Consider the following 12,069-nt stretch of genomic DNA (forward strand, 5'->3'; position numbering starts at 1 on the left):
CTCTGGAAGCAGCACTTACAGTGAGTTGAGGGAGCGCAGACCCTGGAAGGCGTCTGGAGCGATTTCCGAGATCTGGTTGTTGCTCAGGTCTCTGTTGATAAAGAACATCAGTCAGTCACTTGGATGGTTGGTGTGGTTTGACAGCACACTCATCTCGGAGTTACACTTGTCAAGTAACACCTGGCGCATCAAATGAGGAGCTCATAAATGTAATGCCAGAACTTTTGTGCATATTTGAGAAAAGAAAAAAAAAACTGCATTTTCTTTCCACATTTACTAGTAATATTTCTGGCCTGGGTTGGGAGTAAGGTTTTACAAAAGCAACAGAATTACAGTAACTGACACGTTTTGTTTTATGCAGTAATGGCAGATTTTATAAATCAATTGTCAATCAAATCATGCATGTTACAAAGTCAGTAACACAAGTAACAATGAATACATGAATACAGGTGTGGAAAAGCTCGACATGATTCTAGCCACCAGCGAGCTCGTGAGTCAGCAAACAGACTGTTCTTATATCGGAGGATGGAGAGAGGGAGGGGTGACCCATGTATTACTGTTTGTGGTCCATCAAACTGCAGAGTTATTAAACATGTACATTACAGTTGTTAATAGGATCCACAGGCTTCTTCCCACAGGATAACCACTAATCCTATGTGTGTCTGTGAATGCAGCACTCAAAGGAACCAGAGAGAGAGAAAATGAAAATCATCATGTGGTAGCATGTTCATATTTGTTCCAGGTGAAAGGGGGCACTGTTAAATAAGTTACCATTCGTCTAGTTGCCCTGGGCTTGAAAATTTCAATACAGCAGAGGAGCCAACATCTGCTCTGGTGTGTGTCTGTAAACTCAGACACCACTGTGTGTCTGTGTGTTATTCTCTTGGATATGAAGATCCACGAGGTCAAAAAGAGGTATAACGCCATAAATACAGCAGCGTAGAAACACCGTCAGTATATATTGTATATGCACTATAAGCCTATATTTAACTTGTATAAATCACCTCTCCATATTTTATCCACATCCTCGGAGAGACATAACAAAGACATCTGCAGATGATATCCCATGAAGGTTGCAACATATGATGTATAGGTGCTGTCTAAACCGTGTGTGAACTGAGGTAGTCCATCGAGGGCACGCGGCCAGCTGAATCAACGCAGACGCGGAGGGTCAACATAGACATACCGCAAAGCATAGTTGATGCTAAATGCAGACTCAGCAGCCGGTTGTGTCTCATTCGGAAGACCTCATGGAAGACCCCGAATTTTCTCATTGTATAAAGTCAAAGTTATTCAGCTTCTCTATTTTCTCCCTAAAGTTAGTATATCAGGAAGTGCAAAAAAACACAGTGAAAAAAGGAGCAGTGATTTTACTCCACGAGTTAAACACTTGCATGTAAATATTTATTCACTATAATGGCTGTTGTTTGCAGTTTTTTAATTTAACTACAACACGAGTTGTCTGAATACAGTACTTGTTTTTGCACCAAAACAAAGACCGACCAAAGACTTTTCTCCTGCTCCAGTGGCTGCCGGCCTTAGAAAAGAAACGGCTGGATGTTTAAACAGAAGCAGCCTTCAAGCTGCGTTTAGAAACTCCCTGACCTTCCGCTCTTCTCCGCTTCACTTGCAGCTATGCCGCTCAGGCCCGCTGGCGTTACGGACTGCGGCTGACTGACGGGACAGCTCAACTACCGGCCTGTCACTGTTCTCGCTCCCGCCCGCCCACCCGACAGCCAAGCCTCAGCCTTCGTCGTTCCTGACCGGCCACAGTTTATGTTTTGCCCAGGCAGGCGCAACACTCCCCACACGGGGCCCGAATGGCACTTGCCAGGGGAATACCAGCGAACAGCATTGGAAAGATGAGAGCTGTTATTATGACTGAGTAGCATCTGAGCGCCTGCTGCACGCCGCCCTAACTCTGTGAATGTTCTCAGTGAGCAGACAAAATAAACGATTCGTGTTTCGTTGGCAGTGGACAGAGAGACTGCCTGCAGCCTCTTGGTGTCAGTCCTAAATGAGTGCGAGCATGTCGTGTTGGTGTACTTACATCCTGCGCAGTTTCTTGTAGGGAGAGAAAGCTCCTGGAGGAACTGTCTTGATCCCATTCTGCTCCAGACGTCTAGAGAGAAATGAAAATACAACTGCTCAAGCAAAAATAGACTTCACAGAAAATTGTCCAAAAAAAAATTGTTGAGCGGTTGCACAAAATAAAATCATCTGGATCCAGATATGTTTTGATTGCTTGATAGGAATTTGCATGTCTGCTCAAAAAATTTAGCTGGATCCAGATGATTTTATTTCGTGCAATCACTTCCTGAAATAAAATTACATAAATTCACCACAGCACATCGATTTACACCTCTGAATTCTATGAGAAATGGGAATAAGTCGTAATGTAAGTCTCAAGCCTTAACATTCGAGATTCAAGCAGTTGCCAGGGTAAAAAAAAAAAAAAAAGCAATTTACGTCACCACTAAATTTCAAGCAAGACGAGTTACTTGAGCATCGACAGCAAAATCGAGTCCCAAATCCTAAAATCGGTGACTAAAGTTTGACTCCATTCAAGTCATGTGACTTGCGTCCTCCACTTTTGTGGAATTGGTCTGATTCTATTGGAGGAGATCTATCCTCCAGCTGTAATAGGATCAGGCATGTTGGATTCATAACATCCTGAAACCCAATAAACTGTACAAACGAGTGTGCCTCAGAACAGGATTTGTGAGGGCCTTCCAATTACAGTCATATTTCTTCTTGATGAAAGACTTTCCAGCACATATGATCTCGTATGAAAATCCTGAAAACAATAATGATCCCAGGAAGCTGAAACATGAGTCATTTTAAGTAAAGTCGGTCGAGATTTCGCCACGCAGACAATGAAAACATTTGTTGGGTCATTTCGAGGCCTAATCAGTGTCAGATGGTCGCAGGGGAGCAAACAGCACCAGAGGCCATTAGTGAGGGCGTGCATGTCCAAGCCGCTACTTAAGTTGGTCCCGGGGCAATTCCCCTTGGTGTGGCTGGCAGAGGGCTGTTTATCTGCAGGTCAGTTGACAGCTTTTAAAAGTCTCCTTAACAAGGCTTAGTGGGGCCCGGACGGAGCCAGCTGGGGTTCCGTCTGGTTGTCCAGCCAGCGAGGCCACTACACAACAGCATACGTGAGGCCAGTGCTATGGGCGCGAGGCTAGCGAAGATCATTAAAAGCTATTTGTCACCATAAGGAAATGGGGATCATTTAAAACCTGCAAATTATTGATGATAGTTGTAACCACAACCTCTTAAAATAAGGGGCTTGCTCTTAGAGCGAGAACATTTCCACACGATTTAATCATTCAATTACAGACATTTATGATTTATTACATGCCTTTGAGGCTCTGCGTTGCTATGTTTATGGGCCGCATGTTTTTGCGAAACATAAACCACTGCTGCACAACTTCAGAAAATGTTCAATCTGGAGTCTGCCCCCCTCGGAGCAAGGCGTCCATCCTCCACATATGGGGCGGACTAGCGGCGCAATTGACATTCTTGGAATGGACATTCTTGCGATTCCAGACCACAGATTCCTGCGGTGGCCGTGCTTTTGCGGTCTGTTTTAGTCTGCTTGTCCCGATGTGTCTGTGATTTTGCCGCAAAGTGACGGCGCTGCGGTTCCTTCGCCCTCACAAAGCGACCGAGCGCTGGGCCAATGTGGCTTTTGTGCTTTTTCTTAGCAACAAGCTTGTCTCGCTGCTCTGACACAGTCACCAAGTGTGGCTCGAGTATTTATTTATTTTTGGTCACTCCTTACGAATAAATCCGTGCAAGTGACTAAATCCCCCAATCAACAGAGGAGTTGCAGCATCTGACAGAAAAAAAACAAACAAACAATCCCTCAGTGCAGCCTTCAATCAATGCTTCCCGTCCAATCTGTCAATCTGAGCGCTTGTATGCGTGTCTGTCTGCAAGCTAGTGTCAACACAATCAATGATTTTGATCCTTTTCATTAAAGTCCAAGCATGGCTTTCATTAACGGGGAAGGGGGGGGGGATACAGCATTTTCTTTCTGAGTTTGAAAGTCATGATAGCTATAAACACCGGCATTCATTAAGGGGGGGAGGGGCATAGGTTTGGTGATTTTCCTTCTCTTCATTTTTTTTTATACATAATGAATGTGTGTATATATGAGTATCTCATTCGCAAGGCATCATGTTAGCCTCAATACACAGCAGTAAGCCCTCCTGTAATTGAAACTGATTTTATAATGAAGTTCAAGCACAGATGAAACCGGCTGCAGCAAATTACCAAGCCACCAATTACAGCGGACCCTTCCCCTTTATTTTCTCTCATTCTTCAAACCTATCTGGTTCTATGGTGATTTGGCCAACTAGAAAGTTCAATGGAGACGGAGAAGAGGATAGCTCAAAAGGTAAGGCTTCCTTGGGAATGATGGAATGCGGATGATATAGGAGCGTTTTTCACCACGGTCTTGTAAAAGATGAATCAGAGTTTATTGGTGGGGTGGTACTTTAGGAGCAATTAGATGTGAAGGGCAGGGGGACCTTTTAAAATGTCTTGCTGACAACACTACAGTGAATGGGGAAACCGATGTCTCCGCTTTCCTTTATCAGGAATCACTGGCTTACGAATGTCAAATTTAAGATGTTTCAGGAGCTCCTCTAAAGAACACTTCAATTAAATTCAAGACTTTTGACCATATTTCAAGAGGTCCAAAAGTCCATTAGAGGGCATACATAAACGTGGGTCCCCACAACACACCATCCAGTGATTACAGAGAGTTCAAACACATTCTAATCAATGTTATGCAAAGCCCCAAAGTATTAACATAAATTACCAATGTAAACATAAATTCACGAGACCTACATTTGGTGTAATTAAGGAATTGTAAGCAATATTAGTGCCGCACGCTCACACAAGGAAACTTTCCATTGTCAGAGTGTTGCAACAGGCTGGCAAAACCTAAACAAAAGGGAAAAGTCAAACAATGAAAAGTTATGTCAGAAGACGACTTTGTGGGTGGTCATTCGAGTGTGAACAGTGCATCCAAATTAGGAAATCCAGCACATCAGTGGACTAGAAATGGGTCAGGGTGGTTGGGGGCTTCCATGCTTGCCGGGTATTTATAAACAGACCCCATAGGGACCAGGAGACCTAGAAACTTGCTGTGTCGCCTTCGCATCGCGAATGTCGGCTTCCCCTCTGTTCATAAATCACTGTTTTTCATGAGGCTTTTACAAAGAGGCATTAACCCCCACCATCAAGAGGAAAATCACTACCTTGAAAAGTTAAATCCTTTCAAGCATTCCTGGGAATTACAGCGACCCTGATAGCCGGCGGACTGAAAATAGTTAATGCGCAGACAGATGTTGACGGGCTGATAAGCTAGTGTTTGCGTGCGCTTCGCAGCCATCTGAGTTGATAAGAGCTCGCAGTCTCCGCCTGTGCTATGAGACGACTTGTCCAAGTGTAAATGGACGCATATCTATCCAGCGCTGGGGGGGACATGTGTACATGCATGTTTTAAATCATTTCAAGTTTGTAAATGTATGCGCAGGCATGTTTATGGAAGTGCATGCATGTCTGAATTGTGCACATGGCAACGAATGCTCTGCAGCACTATGCTTCGGTGCACATTCTGTGGCTTTCTTCACGCTGGAATCCATCACTTTGCTCAAGTCAAGAGCAAAACTCCCAAGGAATAATATAAACAACTTCGCTTTTCTGGGGTGCACATGATTAATTCAGGAAAGATAATGCAGGATTCTATATTTATTTCTGTCACTTTTTTGTTTTTCTCACTGGACTGTTTACACCACAAGCTTTGACTGAGACTGTGGTACAGACTGTAGGCAATGACGGTGACCATGACCTTTCCAAAATGGACCTATGGTGTTTTGGTTGGTTAAGTTTGGGCACAAAAAAAAACAAATTGGCATTGCTGTAAATGTCAAACTGGCTTAAATAAAATACTTTTCAGCAGTCAGTTAATGGAAATTTGGACCTGAGCATTTCCTCTGGATTTGGATGAAATCTGAGATGTTATGTATGTGGGGAAATGTCAAACAAAATTCCCGGAAAATACCCCAAAATTAAATTATCTAGCCTGGCATATTTGGAAGGTCCAAGCATATCTCATTAATTTGGTGGTGCTTACATTTCGGCCATGCTGTCCGGCAGGTTGGCTGGGATGTCAGTCAGACCCTTCCCTCTACAGTCCACAATATTGTTGCTGCACGTACACATAGCGGGACAGGATCCGCCGCCTGTATTGCACGGTTGTGGACTGGATGAATCCTGGTAGCCTGGAAACAAAACAATTGGTTAATACATAAGGATGAAGATGTGGGAAGGGAAAGCCAACTATAGAGAATATATAGTGAAGCCATACTTGTCACTGTGTACCCTGGGAGCTAAATAACAAATGAACACTGATGATCCCTTTCCAGGCATGCTTTGACATTGAGAACAAGAAATGAACTTGACGTTATGCTAAACTCGTACATCCTTGAGAATCAATGAACAAGAAACTGGGTTATCTGTCAAAGGGAAGGCGTCGCGTGTTGTGAGCGAGAAAAAAGACATGAATAATACAATTGCGCTGATGACGGAAGGCCTCCGATAGTACGCATTGATCTCTCCTCAAATGTTTCTTCTGAGTCGGCGCTCCCTGGTGGATGGAGTAGGTGCGTATTCAGCACCAGCCCAGTTCCCTAACGTGCTCTCTTTTATTTAACACTTCAACTTTTCAATTTGCATACAGAGCACATCAAGCCATCACGCTGTCTCCTGGTACCTGTTCAACTACGCTGACAGTGAAGCGCTGAAGAGCGGGCGCCTCCATTGCTGCCATGACTGCGTGCCAGCAGATGTGTGTAAATCTAACCCAGTTAAAATGAACAAAACAGACTTTTAAATGGGCTCATTTACACAGCATTACTAATCTGGGTTTCGAACGATTAATATTTCAGCATCTCACCATCGCTCAGATAGTGGAAGTTATACACATGGTGCTAGCTCTCCACTATAGATAGCATTAAAAACATACTAAACTGGAGTTTTTCTGATGGTGTGAGGCATCCGCTTATGAACTTGAAGCCATTGGAGTGAGCCCACTGTAGTTTACAGTGCTTCAATTGATGAAATCAAGAGTGAGGGCAATTTATAATGCCATGTTCCTAATATTTTGGCCAATGTCAGGCCGGAGAGTGAGGTAAACAGGACAAGAAAAACTGTGTTGTTGACACGGCTGCAAAACCCAGCCTGATCTGAGGCCGTGTGATCTCCTTGACAGATCTGGGATCAGGTGTAGGACAGAGCCGAGCTCCCATCTGATGGAACATGCCACGTTTGACAGGCCTGGGAGCAGGGAGAGTGCATAGCGCAGCTGGAGCAGCGTGAACGATGACAGCTCTCTGACAGGTAGAATTGAAGCGAGGCTTTTTGATGTAATCATGCGCTCATACAAGATCTGTTTTTCCCATTCCAGCTTTTTCACGGCCACCGTATTCCAATTCCGTCTCCCTTGTGTTATCTGCACACACGCGCTCTGCCATTTGCATGGTTGATGGCATTTAAACTCACTCCTCTCATCATCCAAAATATAATATTTTCACTGGCTACACGCCACGTCTTGTATGAAAATTCACTTTGAGTTCTCACATTTTGTATTTATATTTCTAAATTTATGTGTTGTATTACACTCCCCCTGCACTCTAAAATGGACAATCCTCAATTTGATTATTGTTTCTTATGGAAAAGCCATTATCTTTTTGTCAAAGAGCCCACCATTGTCCCACATAATATTCAACTGTGTTTTCACCGTTGGTACAACTGTGATGACTTTGTGATAGATTGAGACAGTTGAAGTTGTGCAGTGCTCGTTTCACAGCTTTTTATCACTTTCTTTTATAAAAAGAATGTGCAGGTGGAGCTGAAAACAGATTTTGTACTGATTGATTGTTTGCTTTGATGGCAAGAACGTTTTTTTTTAAAACTTAAAATGAGACACAGATTTGAATGTATAAAACACTTCAAAAGACAACTGGAATGATGAGTGTGAAGTAGTAAAATTGTCACTCATTACACACTGAAAATTCACAACGCCGGAACGCTTGTCCAGCTGAAGAGGAATGACGACATTTCGGAATGGCGCAGCCAAACCAAAAACACGTTCTCCCCGATTATTCAGTCTTTTGCTTTGCTTCTGCATCCTCCTTTCTCCGCAACTCAGCGCCACCCTGCCCCAAATCCCCCGCAGGTGGCCGGGCCTGGTCACAGCCCATACACACGACACACACATATGAAAATACAAAAAATATGTGGTGTGTAAGTGTGTGCGTGAATGGCAGCAAGCAAGTCGCCTAATGAGTCCTTCACGGGGAGTTCAACTTGTGGTCAATCGTTCATGCACGTGTGTTTGTATAAATGCTTGACTTTAACGTATATGCTGCGTTCATGTACGCTCATCCTGTTTTTTTTTTTTTCTGGAGGGTGGGAATCGTGATTGTTAGTTTTTGAAACTCATGGGCAACTAATCATGTCAGGATTGGGAACTGCAGCTTCCCATGAAGCTCAGCCTAAACTTTCTGCGGCCTTATCTTGGGTTCGGACAGTCCCACCTCGCTTTTCATATCTCCGAGAGTTCCACTCCCACGCTTTGAGTCACTTTCCCTGGGCGAGGAAGAGTTAATGGTCCGCGTTGTCACGCTCTATGGCTGCATAAAAATCACAACCCATGGAGTGTGACTGAGAGAGATGGGGGGGGGGGCACACCGACAAACACACATTTAACAACCAACCATCACAGCTGGTGTTGTAGTGAGATGGCCTTGAGGGGGAGCGAAGGTTCTCATTCGGCTTTTTGAATTGTCCTGATATGATAAACTTCATGCAAGTGTTCCTTTTTGTTGTGTTAGAAAAGGAGCAACTCCACAATGATCTTGGTGCAAGCAAAAATAAAGAATATTGAATGAATGAAATGACTGCAAATGATTTTGAAACTTAGAATTCAACAAAAACCTCATTTTTACAAAACAAAATGTTTGTGGTATATGTCACACGTGGCGCTCTTACCCGAACAGCTGAATTCATGTTTCTGAACCTCGGCCACATTGAGACCTTTGAGCTCGGGCGGTGCCGTGCACTGAGTGAACAGACCAATGGTAGGCCGCTGTCGGAGCCACTGGGCAAGCCAGGCCAGATGACAGTCACAGTTGAGATTATTGGAGTGGAGACGGCTGTAAAACAAACAAGAATAGTTAGAAACTAAGCTATTTGAAGATCTTCTCCTTGCCAGTCAATTTGACAGAGAGTGAAGACATAAATAGTACAAACGTGTCTGTTCTGTCCTCGAGCTCATTACAAGCAACCGTCGCGGCCAAACTCACTAAATAATACGCTATATGAATGATTGTAAACGCGGCATTCTGAATGAGGGAGAAGAGCCTTCCAAACCCGACACGCCAAACATGGCATTCCTGGAATGCTGTGTTTTTTTGAAAATAGTTGTCGCTGGTGTTTGGAGCGTGTTTCCATGTGCACAGATGCTGACAATACACCAAAATAGTAAAAGCTATAAAATGTAACACCACTGGGAGTAAAGAAGGATACCGCAAGACATGGCTCGGTGTTTCATCTGCCATGATTGTTTTCATTTGTACATAATTCTGTATTTAGTAATCACATGATTGCGCAATACACAACAGGCTCCAGGGGCTATTTGCGTCTATAAGGGCCAGTTGTTGTTGTGTTTAGATGCGGGGGGATAATGGCTCCTGGCTTTGCTACAGACCCTGTTGTGGTTCTGGCGGGCCCCCCAACACTGGAACAAAAGACCCTATATAATTCAGCACTCTCTCTTCTACGGAGGCAATTTACTGTGTTATTCCAAACAGCAAACACAGTAGGTGTCACTCACAATGTTCGCAGTTTGGGCATGTGGTTGAAGCTGGAAACAGGGATGCTGCTGATGTTGTTGTTGTTCAGGGTTCTGTGAAGAACAAAAGAGCAGGAGAAAAAAATGGTCAACGCTCAACATATTCTTCACAAAGCGTTTTTTGCTGTGGTTTTAGATCTATTCTGTCCCGTGGTGGCACCCCGCTGTGAATATAACACCTCATTCCACACAGATGGGGAAAGCCTCCTATGCACACCCACGGGCACGCATGCAAATACGCACGCGTCAGACTCCCAATCAACCCTACGCGGAGTCCAATTCACGCGCAGACCCTGAGCATCAGCTGCAGCCAGTGAATCAGGTCATTTCAGTCAGCTTAATAACCCTTTACCGTATATCACCCCCCCCACCCCCCATTTTCTAACGCAACCTGTCCCCTCCCCCCCTCCATAAAAACCTATACAAACAACCCCCAAGCCCCACTTACACCATTATGACAACCTATCACTACATCTGCAATCCATCCACACCATGAAAGCAACCTTTAATGGCTTTTTTGGTCTCCCCACCCCCCTAAAAAAAGGGAGAAAAAAGAAGTCTTTTACGATAAAAATAACAAGGCTGTTGAAGCCCCCGTGGCCCAATCTGTACTGGAGACTCTTTTGTTTCAGGGGGAGGGCTCAAACAAAAGGCTTTCAAATAGTATATATGTGTCTGATTAGTTCTTTTTCCGTAATAAATATGGCATCAAAACAGCAATCGGTCCAGGAGGGAATATTCGATTGTGGGATCCCTCTTGTCAAAATGACAAGCTGACCCCGGGATGGAAGCGAGTGCAGTCAGGAGGGGGTCCGGGGGGTGTTTATGTGATAGAGGGGAATTTTGCTGTCAAATGTGTAGAACAATGAGTTAATGGCGGTTGGGCCCTCACGATCCAGGCCCCCTCAAGAGGCACACCCGGGGGGGGTGCTTTGAGGCCAGGGCCACTATAATTATGTGTGTACATTAGTTCTGGTTATTAGCGGTGGTGAAACAATGTCTTCATTTAACCGAGTGCTTTAATATTACATTGGAAAAAGATACTCACAGCACTTCCAAGCTTCGCAAGGCTCTGAAGGCGCCATCCTCGATGCAGCCGATGTGGTTTTTATCCAGCTGACTGCGAGACAAAGAGGGGAGCTGGTTAGGAAACGCACAAAAATCTTTCTTTCCCCCTTGCACACTGCTCATTATCGTCTAATCAGTAAACAGCACACTGATGGACAACGGTAAATCAATACTGTTCGTCTAAGCTCAAGTATCCCAAAGAGTGGTCAGAGGAGGAGAGCGGCTTAGAGTGTGTTTATCATTACTATTATCATGTGTGAATATGGTGCACGTACCTTCGAGGATAACTAAATCACTGCCTCCATGAGGCATCTTTGTGCATTCAAGGTAGCCATTAGTCTACTTAACCACTAATTGTACACTTGGCACTTAACACGTAGAGTAAAAATACTAGCTACTGTTACCGCGGAGTAATAATGCCGCAGAAGGAGCTGCTGTTTTGGTTAGCAACTTTGTTAAAACGGGCTTTCACTTGTCATGTTTATGTACGAACAAGTACGTGTTTGAACTGAGATAATGACAGTGATTATCTCTGATGTGAAAAGGGAGGGGAGATGTTTATTTGGCCTAAGTGACGCACACAGTAACTATTAGAAAAATCTGGATTGTCATAGAGTAAAGATAACGATAAAAAAAAAAAAAAACAGAATGTTACATGGAAATAATACAGCATATGTTTACTGACTTTGTAGGTTGTTATTGGAAAGGACACATTTTACATCTGAATTCATCCATCAAGTTCACGAGTGAAGCACACTCACAGGTTTTTGATGTCCGTAGCTCCTCGGAAAGCTTTTCTTGGGATGGACTGGATGAGGTTTTCGCTCAGATCCCTGCAGAGAAAAGAAGAAGGAATGAAAAGGACATTATACACACATGTCTTACAAAAAAGTCATGTTAAGTCAGCATAATATTTTGAAGGGTTAGACCCATTCAGTGTAAACCAAAAAAGGTTTGCATTGTTTCTTATGTTTCAGATATGATCATAAATATTATTATAAAGTATGTCAGTATGGCATAGTTGGGAGTGAATCACTTTCATTTTTTGAATAGATTTTTTTTTCCTGAGG

The 12,069-nt window shown here is 43.7% G+C and overlaps 1 protein-coding gene across 4 annotated transcripts in view; it reads right to left on the reverse strand.

The window, feature by feature from the left end:
* slit1a (slit homolog 1a (Drosophila)) overlaps positions 1–12,069 on the reverse strand; it is a 68,044-nt gene that overhangs the window by 17,503 nt on the left and 38,472 nt on the right. For all 4 annotated transcript variants that reach the window (XM_049736162.2, XM_049736160.2, XM_049736159.2 and 1 more), the window contains exons 5-11: positions 11,761–11,832; positions 10,980–11,051; positions 9,914–9,985; positions 9,070–9,233; positions 6,152–6,299; positions 2,051–2,122; positions 20–91 (exon numbers count right to left, since the gene is read on the reverse strand). In XM_049736162.2, coding sequence (XP_049592119.1) covers positions 20–91; positions 2,051–2,122; positions 6,152–6,299; positions 9,070–9,233; positions 9,914–9,985; positions 10,980–11,051; positions 11,761–11,832 — 672 coding nt within the window. The remainder of the gene's footprint in view (positions 1–19; positions 92–2,050; positions 2,123–6,151; positions 6,300–9,069; positions 9,234–9,913; positions 9,986–10,979; positions 11,052–11,760; positions 11,833–12,069) is intronic.

Source organism: Syngnathus scovelli, chromosome 12, assembly GCF_024217435.2.
Source record: "Syngnathus scovelli strain Florida chromosome 12, RoL_Ssco_1.2, whole genome shotgun sequence".
Taxonomy (NCBI): Eukaryota; Metazoa; Chordata; class Actinopteri; order Syngnathiformes; family Syngnathidae; genus Syngnathus; species Syngnathus scovelli.